The 22,961-nt window shown below is 34.5% G+C and overlaps 1 protein-coding gene across 2 annotated transcripts in view; it reads right to left on the bottom strand.

The window, feature by feature from the left end:
- The window catches only part of MON2 (MON2 homolog, regulator of endosome-to-Golgi trafficking), a 123,927-nt gene that overhangs the window by 48,894 nt on the left and 52,072 nt on the right, over nt 1–22,961 (bottom strand). For both annotated transcript variants that reach the window (XM_029205050.1, XM_029205051.1), the window contains exons 12-23: nt 18,143–18,378; nt 15,871–15,952; nt 14,553–14,737; nt 13,654–13,766; nt 13,205–13,309; nt 12,771–12,851; nt 12,619–12,692; nt 12,437–12,527; nt 7,363–7,464; nt 6,141–6,251; nt 4,477–4,652; nt 2,508–2,670 (exon numbers count right to left, since the gene is read on the bottom strand). In XM_029205050.1, coding sequence (XP_029060883.1) covers nt 2,508–2,670; nt 4,477–4,652; nt 6,141–6,251; nt 7,363–7,464; nt 12,437–12,527; nt 12,619–12,692; nt 12,771–12,851; nt 13,205–13,309; nt 13,654–13,766; nt 14,553–14,737; nt 15,871–15,952; nt 18,143–18,378 — 1,519 coding nt within the window. The remainder of the gene's footprint in view (nt 1–2,507; nt 2,671–4,476; nt 4,653–6,140; nt 6,252–7,362; nt 7,465–12,436; nt 12,528–12,618; nt 12,693–12,770; nt 12,852–13,204; nt 13,310–13,653; nt 13,767–14,552; nt 14,738–15,870; nt 15,953–18,142; nt 18,379–22,961) is intronic.

Genomic DNA, 22,961 nt, shown 5'->3' with positions numbered 1-22,961 from the left:
CCCAAAACCTATGGGAAGCAGCAAAAGCAGTTCTAAGAGGGAAGTTTATAGCAATACAATCCTTCCTCAAGAAACAAGAAACAACTCAAATAAACAACCTAACCTTACACCCAAAGCAATTAGAGAAAGAAGAACAAAAAAACCCCAAAGTTAGGGCTTCCCTGGTGGCACAGTGGTTGAGAGTCTGCCTGCCGATGCAGGGGACACGGGTTTGTGTCCCAGTCCGGGAAGATCCCACATGCTGCGGAGTGGCTGGGCCTGTGAGCCATGGCTGCTGAGCCTGCACGTCCGGAGCCTGTGCTCCGCAACGGGAGAGGCCACAACAGTGAGAGGCCCGCGTACCACAAAAAAAAAAAAAAAAAAAAGGGGTGCTAGGAAAACTGGACAGCTACATGTAAAAGAATGAAGTTAGAACCCTCCCTTACACCATACACGACAATAAACTCAAAATGGATTAGAAACCTAAATGTAAGACCGGACACTATAAAACTCTGAGAGGAAAACATAGGAAGAACACTCTTTGACATAAATCACAGCAAGATCTTTTTTGACCCACCTCCTAGAGTATTGGAAATAAAAATAAACAAATGGGACCTAATGAAACTTAAAAGCTTTTGCACAGCAAAGGAAACTTTTTTTTTTTTTTGCGGTACACGGGCCTCTCACTGTTGTGGCCTCTCCCGTTGCGGAACACAGGCTCCGGATGCGCAGGCTCAGCGGCCATGGCTCACAGGCCCAGCCGCTCCGTGGCATGTGGGATCTTCCCGGACCGGGGCACAAACCTGTGTCCCCTGCATCAGCAGGTGGACTCTCAACCACTGCGCCACCAGGGAAGCCCCAAAGGAAACTTTAAACAAGACGAAAAGACAACCCTTAGAATGGAAGAAAATATTTGCAAACGAATCAACGGACAAAGAATTAATCTCCAAAATATATAAACAGCTCATACAGTTCAGTATTTAAAAAACAAACAACCCAATCCAAAAATGGGCAGAAGACCTAAATAGACATTTCACCAAAGAAGACATACAGATGGCCAAAAGGCACAGGAAAAGCTGCTCGGACTTCCCTGGTGGTGCAGTGGTTGAGAATCCATCTGCCAAGCAGGGGACAAGGGTTCGAGCCCTGGTCCGGGAAGATCTCACATGCCGCAAAGCAACTAAGCCCATGCACCACAACTACTGAGCCTGCACTCTAGAGCCCGCGAGCCACAACTACTGAGCCTGCATGCCACAACTACTGAAGCTCACGTGCCTAGAGCCCATGCTCCATAACAAGAGAAGCCACCACAATGAGAAGCCCACACACCGCAATGAAAAGTAGCCCCTGCTCTCCGCACTAGAGAAAGCCCGCACACAACGAAGACCCAACGCAGCCATAAATGAATAAACAAATTTAGAAATAAAAAAAAATAAGAAGCATGAAGGCTTAAAAACAAAAGCTGCTCAACATCACTAATTATTAGAGAAATACAAATCAAAACTATAATGAGGTATCACCTCACACCGGTTGGAATGGGCATCATCAGAAAACCTACAAACAACATATGCTGGGGAGGGTGTGGAGAAAAGGGAACCCTCTTGCACTGTTGGTGGGAATGTAAATTGATACAGCCACTATGGAGAACAGTATGGAGGTTTCTTAAAAAACTAAAAATAGAACTACCGTATGACCCAGCAATCCCACTGCTGGGCATATACCCTGAGAAAACCATAATTCAAAAAGAGTCATGTACCACAGTGCTCATTGCAGCTCTATTTACAATAACCAGGACATGGAAGCAACCTAAGTGTCCATCAATAGATGAATGGATAAAGAAGATGTGGCACATGTACACAATGGAATATTTCGCAGCCATAAAAAGGAACGAAATTGGGTCATTTGTTCAGATGTGGATGGACCTAGAGACTGTGATACAGAGTGAAGTAACTCAGAAAGAGAAAAACAAATATCGTATATTAATGCATATATGTGGAATCTAGAAAAAGGGTACAGATGAACCAGTTTGCAAGGCAGAAATAGAGACACAGATGTAGAGAACAAATGTATGGACACTAAGAGGGGGAAAGGGGGTAGTGGTGGTGGTAGGATGAACTGGGAGATTGGGATTGACATATATACACTAATATGTATAAAACAGATAATAAGAACCTGCTGTATAAAAAAATAAATAAAATTAAATTTAAAAAGAAATCAATTACCCTTCACAGCAGAGTCAACTGAACATTTCTCTTGTATGTACTATTATTTGTTTACTAAATTCTCCCATAACAAACCTTACAAAAGCCAAATTTCAGCTCAATATATCAAAATTATTCCAAATACTCTGCTTTTAAATAATTATTTCTTAAATGATATTATTTAACCCTTCATACAAGGTATAAGTTTGGTACTGAAAAGTCATTTAAATGACTCCTATAGAGTCAAATGCATAGCATTAGCTTGGCATTCACTCTCATTTGCAAACAGTGATTTCTAGATTATATAAGGAAGGCAATGATACTTACCAATAAGCCTATTGAAGTTAAACTAATATTAAGTTCTTGGTTATGAAGTCCAAAGCTACCTGCAACATCTACAACTATCTGCAGGCAAGTGCAAGGCATTGTTGGTAGAAAATCTGTCACAACCAACTGAAGACACTGGAATGCAGTTCGTATCAAGGATTCTCTGAAAATACAAAAGAAAAGAAATTTATACTCATGTATTTAACAGAAATGCAAGGAAAAATATATACCTTACAATAATTTGAAGTAAAATTTTAAAATTCGAACAAGAAAATTTTCCCTAACATAGATCATAGAGTACTTCATCATTTACATAAATGTAAAAAAAGATATGATTACTTAAAAATAATTAACAAATAAAAATAAAGAAAGTACTCACAGGAATAAAAAATAAAATAAGTAAACTAAAAAAAAAAGAAACTATGTACTAATGCCATATTATTTCTATTGCATCAATTACTCAAACAAAACATAGACATTGAATGAAAAAGGGAAATTGGATACAGCTACTTTCTCACCACTGTACCCTCAGTAACTAGCATGGTGCCTAGCACAGGAGAATACACACAATTCACTCACTGAATGAAAATGAGTTCCTTATTCTTTTATATCTATACTATATTTTATTTAAAATTCTACATCTAGTCTGTAAAAGTAAAGAGTAATTTTGTATTTCAAATGAAGACAATAAGAAGTATATGGTTTTGGAGAAAAATTCTGGTGGTGAAAAAAATAATAAAAACATTAAAATAGCTAACACTTTGAGCATTTACTATATCATATACTTTCTAAGTATTTTACATGTATTAATTAATTTCATCCTTACGACACACTCTATTTTATAACTGTTCGGATGATCTAGGCTTTGGCTGATATCTTTCCACTTTAATCATCTTGTATTTTATAGTATATAAGGAAATTTATTACAAATAAATAAGAAAAATTAATTTTCCACAGGAGTCTCAAGCATTTCAATCATGTAAAACTCCTAAACTAGTCATCAAAACAAGATAAGTCCTGCCACAGAATTACAGACAAATATATCCAAATGTTTGCTAAATCTCGCCACTGCAATGTACTACCTTAAATTAAACAAGTCCATACATTTCCTCCAACTGTGCTCTTCCTTCTGTATTCCCTATAATACCACCATCCACTGAGCTGCCTAAGTCACAAATCTTGGAGTCATCCCTGACTCTGTCTGCTATTTCTGCCTTCACCCCAACAGTCAATCTATTAAGTAGCTCAAATCCGTCTCCTATTTCTAGAGAGCGCTGCAGGATTTCCCATTTACCCCTCCATGCTACTGACATAATGAGGTATCTCAAACACATAACAAATCACATCATTCCTCTGCTTAAAATCCTAAAATTCCTCCCAAATGTACTGAGGATAAGTCCAAATAATTTATAAAGGCATATAAGGTCCTTTATAGTTTTGGCTCTGCCCCACTCCACAGGCATATACCCCTCCCACTGGAGTCCTATTCTTTTGTAGCATAACAAACTACTCTGTTACTAGGGCTCTAGGCCTTGTTCCTTTTCCACAGGTTTCTACTTTCAGAGCAGGAACTACTTATCCATGTAATCAGACTAACTAGCAAGTATAGTATATATAGAGAGGTCAAACACTAAATGCTCATTTACATCTTACCAAATTGTTTACCAAAAGGAAACTCAACCTTTGGATGTGTTTCAAAGTTTGTTAGATTGATGCATTTTTCTTATTGTTAAGTAAGAACCTTGTAAGCATGTATAAATGGCAAAGAAACAGCAATTTTTCCATCCTTCCAAAACAAACGTGAGCCCTAAGAATTCCCTATAGCCACTTGAAGGTAGGGTAAGAAAAACTATTCTAGATCTTAAACTTAAGCAGAAAGGGCATACATAAAAAATTAACCATCATCCCAAGACTTTAGGAGGGATTCCCTTTCCCTATCACTTTTTGGATGTTAATTTTAAACACTTACCCTTGATCATTTCTGATTGCTCCCATAACTCCAAGCACTAACGGCCATCCAGGCCCAAGACTGTCTCCCTGACTCTGCAGAATCTGCAACACACATTCTAATTGCTTGAGTCGGATATCTGGATGGTTAACACTGGACATCTCCTTTAATGGGTTCAGTAAAAGCAACTGCAGCCTCTGAAAAGGACGCAAGAAGCTAATTAGAAAGAGAAGTCCCAGAACACGGAAAGGCTCTGCTATTGCCTTTCAAGTTTAAATTCACCTCCACTCAGACTGCAATGGTAAAGAGAATTTTTTTAGTAAAATAAACATTGAAAAAGATTTCTCTAACAGTAATCATTAGGATTATTTTGTCATCTATGTCTTTTTTTTTAATAAGAGAAAATAAAAATCAATCTTCAAGATGCTACATTTCAGGATAAATAGGGAGTGATCTTATGTTAAAAGGTATTAATTATAGACACATATATAAATGAATCTCACTAAAGGAAATATATCTATATATACCTAGCTCTATTTGGAAAGAAGAAAACAATTCCCAATTTCTAAAATTACCTTTCATTTACTCTAGTAATGCATACCCCATGTACTGAAATTTAAAAGTCTCAGTTCTCCTAAAAATGAACAAGTACAGTAGACAAAGATGACATAAAACCACAAAATTTTTTTACTGTTGTAAAGTGAAAAAAGCACTTTGTTCTATTCTTTTCAGCATTTGAAAGCACTTGCTTCATTTTTAATTTTTTTCTCTCCAAGGATTCATTTATTTGGTTCACTGACTGAACAAACATTTATTAAGCTCTCACCATGTGCCAGGTATTAAGCTGGATGCTGAGGATATATACACAAACAGGGCTTTCGTTATAAAAAACTTAAATTGTAGTAGGAAAAAAATATGAAATCATTAAAATGAAAGCTCTATAAAAATGATCTTCTCTGTCCTGTTCATCATTCTATTCCCAGGCAGCTAAAATACTGCCTGGCATAGCATGCATTCAATATTATTTGTTGAGGAAATTTGTAGACTATAACTACATACAATACAGTGAGATAATAGGGCAATGGGAATGGCTATTAAATGCCTCATTCCTACTCAATCTTCAAATAATAAAACTTTGGTGTACTTTTTAGAAACTGTATAAGATATATGTGAATGATTATGGGAGTCAGGACAAAGGATTCATGACAAAAGTAAACTCTGAAAGTATAAAATAACCTTTAAAAGTATTTAAAAATAAAAATCTATTTTATTGTGCTTTCCTCTTCTGCCACTTGTTTCTCCCAATGTAAGGGTAATGAGTGGGAAAAATAAAAATAGAGACAGGTAAGGACCAAAGGAAAAGAGGCTAATAAAGTATGGCCCCCAAATGAAGCCTTGGCACTGCATGAAGAGGAAAACTTCTAGACCAGGAGACCAATTCTAGGTAATTTATTAACTTAGTTCAGTGTTATTAACAAGAAAAAATTTTAATACAGATAATCCTAAAAATCTAGACATATCAACCTTCTGTAAGAGATCCATGGCCTACAAATAAAATAGAATATTAAGCAACAAGACCCACTTTTAGACTATCATCTATTTGATAAATTAAGAAAAGTTACACTTGGGAGAGGATGATCTTACATTAAGTACTTTTAAAAAAGAGGTAAGTTTTTTTTTTTTACCTGGTTTTGTGAAAGTGGAGGATCATGGTTAAATGTTAATCCTGCTTTAATAAGTGAAGTTAAAGCTTCTGCTCCCCATTCTCTCATTCGAGAGTTTGGATGCTGGCACACCTAAGGGTACACATGTGGAAAAAAATTAATATTTAATTTGTATACTTCAGCTATGCATCACACATCAGTTTGAGAAAAGAAAAATTAAAACATCACATTTTCTATTCTTTCATATGTAAAAAGTTATATCAAATGTGCATCAATAAAGGTTGAAGAATATATGAAAATATCCAAAAGCTTACCTTCTGAATAAGAGGCAAGAGGAAGCGATAGAGAGACAGAAGATAAAAAAATGAAACTAAACAAGTCACAGAAAAGAAAGGATTTCATAAAGGTAAATGATGTCATCAGAATAAACAAAAGCAGCAGATACTCAGGTTCCTAATCAGGTCTATCTTCATAATCAAACACTGAGCTAAAATTTGAAAAAACTTATTTTTTGCCATTTGATGAGAATTACATAATGAAGAAATCTACATATATTCTTTAATAGCTCATAAAAGTAATCCCAATAAAATGGAGGGAAAAAAGAAAGAAAAGACAAGCACATTTTTTTCCTATTAAGAATAATACCTTTCTCAGATTACTAAAATAATGTGAAACAATCACAGCAACCTAAACCTAAACTGCACATAAACATGTATTCCATAGAAGCAGCTGTTATTAAGAAGCAGCTAATTCTTCAGATTCACCCCAGTCTGAATACAGGAGAAGAGAAATCCAAATAAAATTCCCTGGCATTATTTATAATTAGTGATACCAAATAGGTTTTTTCCCATTGTAGAAGAGCTACCTCATAATCACAGGAAAGGCTGTAAAGGAGCAGTGTTTAGTATGAAGTCTCAGTGCTAACTGCCTTGAAGTTTCAGAAGCTGAAGGTGAGGGGATCAAAAGATTACATAATAAAAGAAAGGGGTCCCAAGCTATCAGCTGAAGGAGACTTCAGAGATTTCATTGATATATCACCCATTTTCAGTTAAAAAAGTCAACCTATTCCTTCACCAAAACAATTACTATAAAACTTTAGTTCCTGATAAAATATACAGACAGAAGTACAAGGAAAAAAATGTTAATGCTGATTTTTCTTATGGTTATCCACAATTATTAATTCACTGTGTATGTCTTTATCCTAAACAAAAAGTAAATATAATAATTAAGAAAAAGAGCTTACCTCAAGTAGATGGCCAGTTAGAGGTCTCCATAGAATTTCTATTCGGTGCATGTTAACTAGACCAGTTTCTAACAATTTGGCAACAGCAAAAAGAGATGGTTCCTAGAGAGAAAACATAATACATTTTTATATTATAAGGAGAATTTGAGTATTTCACTTGTAAATAAAACTGAGAATACTGTGAAGAGCATGACTATAATTAATATATGATTAATTAGCCGTAAATAGAACAAAACCTCAGTTATCATAAGACAAGCCTTTCTGCCCACCCTCAAGTATCTAGAATAGCTCCTAATTGGAAAATTTGATTGAGAAGAGAATGCTTTAGTGGGGAAAGAGTGAAAATTCAAAAATTATACCAGACACATAGAATGGCTAGTCTTCTGACCAGAAGGAAAGAATTTGCCTATGGACTGAATTGTGACCCCCACCCCCCAAACTTCATATGCTGTAACTCTAACCCCCAGTCTGATGGTATATGGAGATAGGGTCTATATAGAGGTAATTCAGGTTAAATGAGATCATAAGGGTGGGGCCCCAACACGATAAGATTAATGTCCTTATAAGAAGAAACACCAAAGAGCTTGTGAGCTCAGGCACACTTCTTTTCCCTTTTCTTCCCCCTTTTCCCTCTCCCTTTCCCTCTCTCACTGCCATGTGAGGACACAGTGAGAAGGCAGCCATCTTTCAATCCAGGAAGAGCGTCCACACCAGAACTGATCATGCTGGCAACCTGATTTTGGACTTCCAGCTTCCAGAACTATGAGAAAATTAATTTTTATAGTTTAAGTTATCCAGTCTACAGTATTTTGTTATGGCAGGCTAAGCTGACTGATATATATTCTTATTAGTGAAGTCTTCAAATGCTCAGGGTTTATGTGTTATTATCAGGAAATATGAAAAAAAAACCAAAAAGCAGAAAGGAGGCAACAGAGATCAGGGGAAAGAAGCGTGGCGTCGAGAAGAGGCAGAGATAAGCGTTGTCAGTTTAGACACTAACAGAAAAGTTGCAGAGACAGAAGACAAACCGCTTTCCTCAGTCACTGGCATTTCAACAACAGAAAGGGAGTCAGTGTATCTCATAAGTGGCTAAATTAGAGTACCTGGTCCATGTGTTATAAGAACAGTTTCAGTAAAAAGATCAAAGGGCAACTATCTCTAACCCAATATTAATAGAGGTAGTAAAATATACTTAAATGAAAACTAAGCTAAAACCATAAGAATTTTTTGATGAGTGGCTGTGGTACTTCAAAAGGAGACAATGCATTAGAAAAAACAAAAGGCAACTGAAATTTTCAAAGCAAATTAAGAGGATAATAGTTTTACAATTTTTAAGGAAAAAGATTACATAATTATTCTATACTCAACATTTTTACAGGGCTGATAAAAATCTATTATGGAAATGTGTGATATTATCTTTCTTTCCTAGTAAAAGCCATTGAACCAAGTACCCTGGGGTCTAAGATAAATATAGTCAGGTTGACCCTTCCTGCGTGTGCTAATGCTGTAGGTACACTAAAAATGTTCGTGGTAGAAAAATTCACCATTCTAGAGACAATATGATACAGTAGTTAAGACTGATGTCTATGAACTTTTAACATGTCAGTACTACCACTTAATAGCTATGTAACCTTGAGTAATTCTTCTTATTGAGGTATAACTGATTTATGATGTTAGTTTCAGGTATACAACACAGTGATTCAAAATTTTTATAGATTATATTCCATTTATAGTTACTACAAAATATTGGCTATATTCCCTGTGCCATACAATATAACCTTGTTGCTTATTTATTTTATACATAACAGTTTGTACCTCTTAATTCCCTTACCCTATTTGCCCCTTCCTCCTTTCCTCTCCTCACTGGTAATTTACTAGTTTGCTTTTTTTTAATTATATTCAGTAGTTTTTTTGGGGGGGTTGTTTTGTTTTGTGGTTTTTTTTGATTCCACATATAAGTGATAACATACAGTATTTGTCTTTCTCTGTCTGATATATTTCACTAAGCATAATACCTTCCAGGTCCATCCATATTGTTGCAAATGGCAAAATTTCATGCTTTTTTAAGGCTACTAAATTTTTTTAATCTATGAAATGGAGATAATAATATACAGAAATGACCTCATGTTAGAAAGTACCTGGCACATAATAAATCCTCATAAATTGCCTAGTATTACTTCCTCCTTTTCCTCCTTCTTCTTATTCTAATGAGGATACACAGAGGAATCACGTAGCATTTAAAAGAATGTATATGTCCAGACCTCATACCCAAAGATTCTTATGTTCATGAAGTCTAGAAACTGGCCCTGACTTGTACATTTTTAAAAAATGCCATACCTGACTTTGATGCACACAAAACTTTGAACCACAAGTGAAGTGGTTAAGAATGGAGCTCTGGGGCTTCCCTGGTGGCACAGTGGTTAAGAATCCGCCTGCCAATGCAGGGGCCACGGGTTCGAGCCCTGGTCCGGGAAGATCTCAGGTGCCGCCGAGCAACTAAGCCCGTGCACCACAACTACTGAGCCTGCGAGCCACAACTACTGAGCCCGTGCGCAACAACTACTGAAGCCTGCGCGCCTAGGGCCGGTGCTCCGCAACAAGAGACGCCATTGCAGTGAGAAGCCTGCTCACCGCAACAAAGAGTAGCCCCCGCTCTCTGAAACTAGAGAAAAAGCCTGCGTGCAGCAATGAAGGCCCAATGCAGCCAAAAATAAAATAAAGAAAATAAATAAATTAAAAAAAAAAAAAAAAGAATGGAGCTCTGGAATGAGACATATGTGGGTTCAAACCCAAGCTCTACCAATTACTAAATAGGTGACCCCAGGCAGGTTATTTAAGCTAGTTTTATATTTCATCTGTAAAAAGGGGTTATTACTACTGAACCTGACAGAGTTGTCTTAAGTGATTAAATAAAAATACGTTAGTACCTGACATACAGTAAGCAAAGAATAACAGCTTTTTAATTATTTTTGTTGTTGTGATACTGAGTCTGGTAATATGCCTGCACAAATATCATCAATATTGCCCCCTTTTAAGAAAGAATTTGCAAGCTTTACCATCAGCTACCTCCTCAACACATTAGCACAAATTCCTGGACTGAGAACCAAAAATGAGATGACTGGTCACTTTAAAGCCACACCTAAAGGACAATGATATATACATTTTAATTCCTAAGCTATATAACTCACTCAGAACAGCTGACATTGATAAACTTTAAAAAAAAGTAAAAAAATACAAACATTTCTACTTATTTTAACATCTGAACATTTATAAATTTTTATAGAAAGCACAACTGAATAATAAACTGTTTTACACCTCCATAAAAATAATTTTTATAAAGTTCATACTTGAATACTTCTAAAAACTTTTATTTCCATTCCTTATTCACTACATTACTTTACAAAATTAAATCCTAAAATGGAGAGATGTGACCCCATTCTCAGGGAAGTCATCTCTATTCCAGTGTATCCATTTTCTCAACATCTGTTCCCCCCAAACCTCCCTGAAATATCACATCTACTCCTACAACTCTATTGAAATTACACTCCTCAAGGTGAACAATAAACTAATAATACCCAAATCTATTTTTTTCTCAATCCTCATTGATCCCGACTTCATGTAACATTTTTCTCTTCTGACTTCCATGAACCTGCCCTTTCATACATATATATCTCCTACTGTTCCTTGAATATTCAGCTCCAATCACAAATTTAATTTATCTTGATTAGTTTTAATTCATTTTAGTAAAAATATGTACTAAAAAATCTTATGTAACAAGTCAATAAGGATTCAGAAAATAAGTCTCATATCACTTAATATCTATACCATTTATTTAGACTCTCTTACCACCTTAACTGCCACTTATCCATGGGCCAAGTGGTTTACATGCTCTTTGAAAGTAGAAATCTTACATTTCCTTTATATTTTCTAGCAGTGTCATGTACATAGTAAACATACTGTACTTGTTGAGTGACTACATAAATTCTCAAGCCATTACCATATAAACTTGCTCATTTCATTAAGGTACTCTATTAAAAATATTATACTTTTGTGTTAAGAATTAATCTTAAGGATGTAGGATTATTGAAGGTATTCAAGAATTTGATTACTTCACTGTGTTTCATATTATCCTTGCCTTGATTTGGAGTAAACTATAATATATATTTTCAAATACCTGCATGTTTATGTAATTCTCTACGTGCTTTAATATACAAAACTTTGTCCTAATAAGATCTTATTGGCTAATCTTTAAATGAATTACATGAGCCAAGATGACAAGCCACAGTACCCAGAATTATAATTAAGGACTAGGCAGACAACATAATTTTGGATCCTACAGTTGGATATTAAATAAACCATAAGCTGCATTCTCTGCTTTTCTAATTATTTTCTGGGTTTCTTCATTTATTTGTAAATGGTCCAAGTACTATATTTATTCATTTTAAAATGTAGAAAGTATTTTATTTTAAATAATTTCTAAGGTATAAATAAACCCACATATTCCCACGCTTTTCCAAGTTTAACAGAAAATGATATTTTGAGTATAGAAAGAAATGTTCTCAAAAGTACTGTTCTATTCATTTAGTCAACAAACAAAGCAAAAGTTTAATTTTCAAGGTAGGAAGAATCATTACCTTCAGAAAGAAATGATTAACACCTTATTTTCCAGCCCAACGAAGGCAAGAGGAACTGAGACATATATTCCTTGATTTAAAACTTGTACTGCTCCAATCATAAGTTGTAGTCATGAGGATTATTGTAACATTTTGGGGAACACATTTATAAATGTGGTGTTGAATTATTCTTTATAGAAATATTTTTAAAAATATTCAGTACATGAGAGAAATGGACACAATTTAAAATCATAATACATACTGGCACATACCATAAGCCAAAAAATGTCCTCTTCACTCCCCCTTCAACAAATAACAACCATAAATATAAAAACCCAACAGAACAGGGCTAGCCTACAAGGTATTAGTCCCACTTGTAAAGCGCTAAAATCATAATGAATATACACCTTATTAAACAAAATAATATACCATATTTAACACAGAAAGGTAGAATATCACACCTTATTATTTCCATAGGCCATATCCATTGCTTCTAGGGATAAGGAACAAAGTGCATTTATTAAATGATGCAATGATACATCATCAAGATACCTAAAAAAAAAAAAAGGAAGAAATAAGACATTCTGATTTAAAATATACAGCTAACAATAATGTTTGTATCAATTAAAAAACTGACTCTTACTGTGAGCTTTCAAACAATCTTGAAAGTATGTTGGAAATCACTGGCAAATCTGTCATCACTGCTGTTGTTAGAACCTAAGAGGAGAATAAAATTAAATGTAACATATAAACATTTTGCGAAGTACTAATTGAGTAAGAATGACTAGAGCTTACTGTACTGGGTCCTTCTACAGCTCTCCCAGGTTTCAAGGCACCACCACTACTAGGCTTTAATCCCAGAATCCATACTAGATGCTGTAAAATAAAAAAAAAAAATCAAAACAAAGAAATTTACAAACCTACAAAAATTCTAGTAACTAAAACTAAAATCAGTAGTAGGTATCTAATAACTAAATATAAATTACTAATTGATATTCATACAAAAAACTTATTCCACCAAGCATAGGCAGTAGAACAGGCCATTATAAGAAACATCCCATTGCTTTGTACAATATGAGCCATGTCTTTTTTCTTTTTCTGACTTCTCCTTTTTCATACTTACTGTCTATTCAGGCCTGCCCAAAGGACCGATAGGCACTGGTGAGTTTAACTGTTAGCATTTAGATATAAAAACAACATTGGCCTCTGACCCAGAGGCTACAACATACCTGTAGAGTTGCCAAGACAAGTTGCCATGATGTTCCAAGAACAGCCCCATGGCAGTGTGCCAAGTTAAGTAAAGTCCTCATACACTGGATATTTTTGGAAGTTAGCTATATTAAAAAAGGTTATATTTGTAAGAACTGTTACGCATTCTTGAAAATTATAAGCTTATAAAGAAGTATTAATGTATTCAATTTTTTTACTAAAAAAACAAAAATATTAAGAAAATAGGCTTGGATGGTTTTGTACAGAACAAATTCATTTGCTTAAAAGTTGTGTTATCATAGTTGGTTATAATAATGTCACTCCCTATTTATCTAGTTTTTCTAAAAGTATCATTCAGATAAAAGTAAGTATAATGATGAATTTTGAGAAACATTAAAAAAGGTATGAAAGATTTCCTTGATAGTTAATTAGTATTACTTGGTTACCAAGAAAAGAAAAAGTACTTTACCATTACTGTCCCTTGAGGCTGGACTGCTAGCGGTTGACCCACTGCCACAACTTGCTGGTGAGATTCACTTGATGGACTGATCATCATAACACTTTGGCCCTGAATGGAATATGCTAGAACACAAAGGAAAACCTAAATAATTAAAATATACTTTTCACGTTGTACTCAAAGTAATGTTATATTTTAAAACATTTATCTGATTAAAATAAGTTCAACTATGACATTTATTTAGTTACCTATTATCTATATGCAAACATTTTGAAAACTAAGGAGGTGAAAAAACAAAGACAAGTTAGGCAAATATTAAGTAATTTTATATATAACTTTAACAAATTATAAAACTTTGGTAGATTGCTTCACAAGCAAAATAGAATTTAGGACACTTTCTATTTTAAACATGTATTCCCAGTAAACTTTTCTACTTAAAGTTGAAGAGAGACCAATACTCACATTTTCAGTTTGAAAACTGAGCATCACACTGAAATTTTTTTATATGACATGTAACACGTAACAAAGTAATCAACAAGAAAAAAAAATTTTTTGAATGTCAACTTAATCTAAGTGGTGGCAAACATTACTGTTCTACTAGTTCCATTAAAAACAAAACAAACTAACTACTCCCATTTCAACAGTATGCTAGAGTTTACAAAGGACTTCTAGATTTATCTTCTTTTAGCCTCACAATCACTGTTTAAAATTGGTATTATTCTGCCCTACTCCCACCTCCACTGTTTTAAAAAGATGGAAGAAATTGAGGCTCAGGGACATTAACTTCCCACAGAGGTCAGAGACTCAGTCAGTGGAAAAGCAGAGGCTTGAACTCAGAATTTCTATAATCTCTTCCCTATGCCATGTCACCCCGATAGATGAAGAGAACTCAGAGGAAGCTGAAATCTTACATTTGTTGGAAAGTGTGGCTGCAGTGGTGGTATTCAATACAGTAAGAGCATAATGGGGAGGCAGGGAACCTTTGCATATTGCAGTTATAAAGGCATCTCTTGAAGTTACAAGGCCCAGTCTTCCACAAAGAGCAGCCATAGTCAGTTCAGCTTTTAAAATATTCTCAGTGGCAGCTTCATCTGTGCTGAAAAGAAAAAGTATTTTATTTAGTATGATTAATTTCTTTTAAATTATGCTGCCAAACATGATGTGGAATTAGGCAGTCAGTAAAGTTTTAAGAAAATCTATTTAAAACATTGTCAAAATCAGTCTACTTAAGAAGAACTTTTAACTAATAAACATCTGAAAATTTGAACTGGTTAAAAGCAATTTATGACACATATATCCATTAATGAAGAAAATGGTCAAGAACTCAAAGATATAACTTAAAAATATCAAGCATTTTAAAATCAGTAAATTCTATAATTCTGAAGAAAAACATAAAAATTGAATAATATAATCATCATCATTGTAAAAGTAGTAGTAAAGCTTAAAATGAAAAAGGCATTCTGTGGATAAAGAAGATGTGGCACATATATACAATGGAATATTACTCAGCCATAAAAAGAAACAAAATTGAGTTATTTGTAGCGAGGTGGATGGACCTAGAGTCTGTCATACAGAGTGAAGTAAGTCAAAAAGAGAAAAACAAATACCGTATGCTAACACATATATATGGAATCTAAAAAAAAAAGAAAAAAGATTCTGATGAACCTAGGGGCAGGACAGGAATAAAGACACAGATGTAGAGAATGGACTTGAGGACATGGGGAGGGGGAAGGGTAAGCTGGGACTAAGTGAGAGAGTGGCACTGACATATATATACTACCAAATGTAAAATAGATAGCTAGTGGGAAGCAGCCACATAGCATAGCACAGGGAGATCAACTGGGTGCTTGGAGTCCACCTAGAGGGGTGGGATAGGGAGGGGGGGAGGGAGACGCAAGAGGGAGGAGATATGGGGATATATGTATATTGATTCACTTTGTTATACAGCAGAAACTAACACACCATTGTAAAGCAATTATACTCCAATAAAGATGTTAAAAAAAAAAAGAAAAGAAAAAGGCATTCTATTATTTTAGGATTGTATTTTCCATTATAACATGTGACAATAGGATGGGGGAAGAGGACGGCAGAAAAATAATAACATTCCACGAACATAAAAACTAGTATTAGGAAATAATTCTCAGGATAAATTTAAGGAAACCATTTTAATGGTTTGTTGTTTTCTTTATAACTGCCACATGCAATATAAAACTTACAAAGACTTAATACCTGGCATCAAGAAGGAGTGAGAGTGCAGCAAGCAGACCACACCAGCAGGCATTCACCATTTCTTCCCAAACAGCTCTACTAACTTAAAGGAAAAACAAACAATATTTAATGATAATTATAGATGTCACAGCACTTGACAATATGTCAAACTCTATAATCCCCCTTATCACTTGGTAATATAGCAAATATTCCAAAAACAACTCAATTATTAAATAATAAAGATGTAACATTTAATATATATCTGAATAAATGAAAAATTTTAAACCATACCATAGTTTCAGAATTCAAGAAGTCTTTTTTTTTTTTTTGGTTGTGCTGTGTGGCTTGTGGGATCTTAGTTCCCCAACCAGGGATGGAACCTGGTCCCTCAGCAGTGAGAGAGCAAAGTCCTAAACACTGGACTGCCAGGGAATTCCCAAGAAGTTTTAAAACTGAGTTGTTTTAACATATCAATGATAAGATCTTTCTTAAAAAAGTGATCTTCAAAATATATATATATATATATATTTATATATATAATATCAGTTCCTATTCCCTTCCATTTCATTGGGCCACACTTTCGGCCTGTATGACCAGCTGGCAGTGAGACACTGTGATAAGCAGGCTCAGCCACGAGACTGGTTACATACACTGTATATAGTGCAAGTAAGTAAATACACAGAGTAAAATAGGATCAGGTTTCTCACTGTTGGAGAAGGAAATTACAAATATGGAAAGTTAAAAGTAAACCCTGTGGTATTAAACTGGAATTGAAAAAATTGGTGTGACCTCATGGTATTTAATATAGAGAGATATATGTTTTTATTTTTATTTATTTTTTAAAGATCCTTTTAAAATTTTATTTATTTATTTATTTATGGCTGTGTGGGGTCTTCATTGCCGCGCACAGGCTTTCTCTAGTTGCGGCGATTGGGGGCTACACTTTGTTGCAGTACGTGGGCTTCTCATTGTGGTGGCTTCTCCTGTTGCAGAGCACGGGCTCTAGGCGCTCAGGCTTCAATAGTTGTGGCTTGCAGGCTCTAGAGCACAGGCTTAGTAGTTGTGGCGCATGGGCTTAACTGCTCCGCAGCATGTGGAATTTTCCCAGACCAGGGTTCGAATGTGTCCCCTGCATTGGCAGGTAGATTCTTAACCACTGCACCACGAGGGAAGTCCCAAGATACATATTTTTAAAATGTAGATAGATGTGTGCTCATGTATGTGTGTATTTCTATTCACGTACCAAGAAGCATACCTAATGCCCATGTGTTAGTTTCTAAATACTATTCTCCACTAAAAGGAACTAGGGCTCCTTGGAAAAATAACTGACTCCTAGGTTAGGCAAGAAAAATCCAAGATGACCTTAGAACATTTTGCTGTATCAGACAGTAAGGTAGTGCTCAGAAAATGACAAAAGGACATGGGATGATAAAAGGACACAGGGGCTAGCTTGAAAGGGGTCCCAAATGGCCATGTCAGGGATAATGAGCATTAAACCAAATAATGATAATCAAAGATTGTAACTCTTTGAATAAAATAGGAATCCGAGAGTCTACACTAATACAAATAAATAAATGAAACAAAATAAATGAGGAAGAAGGGAAAGCTCTCTTTTACAGATGTCTCAAAGTATTTCTCCAGAAAAAGTTAATAATTAACTTTATACTGAAGAAACAAGGCACACATACTAACCAAATGATAAAAGTTAACATCACCAGCGTATAGCAAAGCAACATTTCTGTGGTAGCTCTGCCAAAAATGAATCTATTGAATCTAATTATGAGGAAACAAAAACAAACCCAAGTTGACTGGGCTGTTCTCTTCAAAAATGGCAAGGTCATATAAAACATGGAAAAATTAAGGAATTGTTCCATACTGAAGGAGGGTATAGAGACATGCAACTGAATTCAACATGTAATCCTAGACCATAAAGGACATCACTGAGGCAAATGGCAAAATTTGAAGGACATTTGGGATTCGATGACATACTGAATTGATGCTAAATTTCTGATGGTGACTATACTGTGGTTAAGTAGAAGACTGTCCTTATTTTTAGAAAATACACTTTAAAGTACTCAGGGGTAATGGGCATCATGTCTGCAACTTATTCTCAAATAGTTCAGAAAAAAAGTATAGTGACATGTATATAGAGAGAATGATAATGCAAATACTGTAGTTAACAATTGGAATATCATGGTGAAGGATATATGGAAACTATTATTTTTGCAATTTCCCTGTAAATTTAAAATTATTTCAAAATAAAAATTAAAAATACACAATCATAATAATATACCTATTGCTTTATCCATTTGGTCTGATGTTGACTGTAATTCTTGCTGTTCTGATGACTGTGCTGGTGAAGAAACTGCTTCAGTGGTAGTCGTCTGACATTCTGTTTCAACCTCTCCTAACTCTCCTTCAATCATACTAGTGATTCCACGTACAAGGTCTAGCAAACAATGGAATGCCACGGACATAGCGTAACCTTCTGGTATAGTCGGGGGCTCAACTTTGTCCAACATCTCTAGGCTGAAATTATGAAAAAATCAGATGCTTAATGAGAAGCCACAATGATGAAAATACATATAACTATTTCCATAATCTGTAGACTACAGAAATTAAGATTAACAGAATAGCAAAAGTAAATGGTCACTACTGGGTTTCCTTTGGAGGACAGATCCCTTCATGGTATTCTAAGAAACTGACTAGAAAAATTAAGGCCTGACCAGTATGATAACTGATTATTTTAATAATTCACTTTTTGCCTCTCCCCCAAGTTGTGCCAGTATTTTCATTAATTGTTGACATTAGAAAAAATACTTACATACAAAATAGAAAAAGACAGATTACAAGCCATCTCAAACTCTGACTTAGCTGCTTTTAAAATAAGCTGCTATATAAAATCGGTAAACAACAAGGACCTACTATATAGCACAGGGGACTATACTCAATATCCTGCAATAACCTGTAATGGAAAAGAATCTGAAAAAGAGTATCTATAAATATTTATGTATAACTGAAATCACTTTGCTGTACACGTGAAACTAACACAATATTGTAAATTAACTATAATTTTAAAAAGGTAATAAATAAGTAAAATAAGATCTTATAAAATCAAATCAATCCTATAAAGAGGAAAAGAAGCTTTCATACTACGGAAAATTATTACTGTGAGATATCCAGCTCATCTGTCATCCTATCATCTCAGATACAATCGGCCAACAGGGTAAGGTAATACTTAAAGCATCAGTGTGTCACGTTCAAATTTTAGAGCAAGTTATACTCCGTAATTAGGACAGAGCTTTCAGATGGAAAGACAACAAACCTTTTGTTTCAAATCATGACAAACAGGTTTTAAATTCCTTAAAATGGAAATCTGTCAAGATAATTCAATGGAGAAAGAATAATTCAATGGGGAAAGGACTAATGGATATTCACATGTAAAAGAGTGATACTGGAGCCTTACCTCATACCATATACAAAAATGAACTCAAAATGAATCAATGACCTAAATGTAAGATCTAAAACTAAAAACTCTTAGAAGAAAACATGGGCAAAAATCTTTATGACCTCAAATTATGAAATGGTTAGGTATGATATCAAAATGCATAAGTGACCAAAGGAAAAACAGATAAACTGAATTCATCAAAATTAAAAATGATCGTGCTTCAAAGGACACTATCAAGAAAATGAAAAGACAATCCACAGGATGCAAGAAAATTTTTGGAAATCATATATCTGATAAGGGACTAGATGTTGAATATGTAAGAACTTTCACAACTCAATAATAATAAAAAGAAAACACAATTAAAAAGGAGCAAAGGATTTCAATAGATATTTCTCCCAAGATGATATATAAATGGACAATAAGCACATGAATGAGATGCTCAATGTCAATTTGAAACACAGTAAGATACCACTTACCCACTAGGATGGCTATAATCAAAAGACAGTAACAAGTATTGCTAAGGATGTGGTGAAACTTAAACCCTCACACATTGTTGCTGAAAATGTAAAATGGTGTGGTTGCTTGGGAAAACAGTTGGCAGTTCAACAGAAAGTAAAACACAGAGTAACTACATGGCCCAGCAATTCCACCCCTAGGTATACATCCAGTAGAAATGAAAATATCTATGCAAAAACTTGCAGGCAAATGCTCATAGCAGCATTATTCATAGCCAAAAAGTGGAAACAACCCAAATGCCCATCAACTGACAATGAGATAAACAAAATGTGGTACTACCATAAGGCGGAATATTATTCAGCCACAAACAGAAAGTACTGGTACAACTTGCAACACAGATGAACCTTCAAAACATTATGCTGAATAAAAGAAGCCTGACACACAAGAATATTTATTGTATGATTCCATTCATATGAAATATCCAGAATAACCAAATCAATACAGAAAGTAGATTAGTAGTTGCTAAGGGGTAGGGAAAGGGAGATTGCAGAATGACTGCTTATGGATATGGCTTTTTTTTCCTCTGGGGTGATGAAAAAGTTCTGAAATTAGATGCTGCTTATGGTTGCCTAACGTCTGAATATAATAAAACCATGAACTGTACAATTGAAAAAGGGCAAATTTAATCCTATGTTACTTCTATTTCAAAAACAAAATTGAAATCACTAAAGATCATAATAAGAAAAGCTAATAAAAGTAATTTCCAAACTCAAATTCTAAAAGTCTCCTAATCATAATCAGTATAAGGCAGGAAATTTATAAAGATGTAAAACTCACAATAAACAATAAAAACACCTATGTATACCTATCATTTATTGAGCAATTTACTCTCAGCCTGGGATACTAAGGGTTTTTTTTTTTAATATACCTCATTTAACTCCTCACAAAAACCCTAAGAGATACAGATGATGAAACTGTGAACTAGGGTGACAGTTACCAGTCAGCAGTTTTTAACCCAAGTCCAACTCTAAAGCCTATCAGTTTAACCCATATGGGCCAACTCTCAGTATTTTTAAAATTTAGGTAACCAATACAAACATATTTATATTACTGATCGAGATATTTAAGCTCAAATGGGGAAGTGAAGTTTATGGGTTTAATCTTTGCCAGGCCAATTAGCCTTAAAGAGCCACATACTAAACCAATCAGTGCCAAGCATCTTGTTAGACAAATCTCTGTTCTCAAAGAATATATCATCTATTGGGAAAATGCATCTAAAACAGATAAAATACTCCTAAACATCACAAACTCTAATTCCCAAATTCTGTGGTACAGACTTTAAGCACCAGAATAGTTAAGAGAAAAAGGTAATTTATACCACAAACCTAAACAAACCCACACTTTCTTAACTGTTGCAGTGCTGCTTTATTGTAATTACTACACAAACTCCACTTTTAGATTAAAGGTAACCCATTTATTTAAATATTTTAAAATTAAGGTCAAGTTGAAAAAACTGTCACAAGCCCAGCTTTGAAGGGAGCCATAGTATAATAAATCTGAAAGAATATATTGTCATTAATTATGTCAAAACAACTTGTCTATATGTCACTTAAGTTTTCAAATTATTACACACTTAAGAAGTCAAAAAAGAACTGTATACACAGTTAAGATTTATATGTATGTCTTCAAAGAAAACAGTGAAAATCATTTTATACTAAAACTCACAATGAATAAAAGATACCAATTCAACAGGTAGGTCCCAATGTGAACATACTAACCCATTTACAAAAGAAACCCAATATTTTCTGTCTATTTATGATTTCAGAAGTGAGTAACAATACATATCGATAACTACCTTAAATGTAAATGGATTAAATGCTCCAACCAAAAGACACAGACTGGCTGAATGGATACAAAAATAAGACCCATATATATGCTCTCTACAAGAGACCCACTTCAGACCTAGAGACACATACAGACTGAAAGTGAGGGGATGGAAAAAGATATTCCATGCAAATGGAAATCAAAAGAAAGCTGGAGTAGCAATTCTCATATCAGACAAAATAGATTTTAAAATAAAGACTATTACAAGAGACAAAGAATGACACTACATAATGATCAAGGGATCAATCCAAGAAGAAGATACAACAATTATAAATATTTATGCACCCAACATAGGAGCACCTCAATACATAAGGCAGATGCTAACAGCCATAAAAGAGAATATCAACAGTAACACAATTATAGTAGGGGACTTTAACACCCCACTTTCACCAATGGACAGATCATCCAAAATGAAAATAAATAAGTAAACACAAGCTTTAAATGAGACACTAAACAAGATGGACCTGACTGATATTTATAGGACATTCCATCCAAAAACAACAGAATACACATTCTTCTCAAGTGCTCATGGAACATTCTACAGGATAGATCATATCCTGGGTCACAAATCAAGCCTTGGTAAATTTAAGAAAACTGAAATCATATCAAGTATCTTTTCTGACCACAATGCTATGAGACTAGATATCAATTACAGGAAAAAACCTGTAAAAAAAGCAAACATATGGAGGCTAAACAATACACTACTAAATAATCAAGAGATCATTGAAGAAATCAAAGAGGATATCAAAAAATACCTAGAAACAAATGACAATGAAAACACAATGATCCAAAACCTATGGGATGCAGCAAAAGCAGTTCTAAGCGGGAAGTTTATAGAAATACAATCCTACCTCAAGAAACAAGAAACGTCTCAAATAAACAACCAAACCTTATACCTAAAGCAATCAGAGAAAGAAGAACAAAAGAACCCCCAAAGTTAGCAGAAGGAAAGAAATCATAAAGATCAGATCAGAAATAAATGAAAAAGAAATGAAGGAAACAATAGCAAAGATCAATAAAACTAAAAGCTGGTTCATTGAGAAGATAAACACAATTGATAAACCATTAGCCAGACTCATCAAGAAAAAAAGGGAGAAGACTCAAATCAATAGGATTAGAAATGAAAAAGGAGAAGTAACAACTGACATTGCAGAAATACAAAGGATCATGAGAGATTACTACAAGCAACTATATGCCAATAAAATGGACAACCTGGAAGAAATGGACACATTCTTAGAAAAGCACAACCTTCCGAGACTGAACCAGGAAGAAACAGGAAAAATAAACAGACAAATCACAAGCACTGAAATTGAGACTGTGATTT

The sequence above is a fragment of the Monodon monoceros genome, unplaced genomic scaffold (assembly GCF_005190385.1).
Source record: "Monodon monoceros isolate NGI ecotype Baffin Bay Population unplaced genomic scaffold, NGI_Narwhal_1 Super_Scaffold_6, whole genome shotgun sequence".
NCBI classification, from domain to species: domain Eukaryota; kingdom Metazoa; phylum Chordata; class Mammalia; order Artiodactyla; family Monodontidae; genus Monodon; species Monodon monoceros.
Note: the sequence above shows the minus strand (reverse complement) of the source record. Positions and strands in the feature narration are given on the sequence as shown.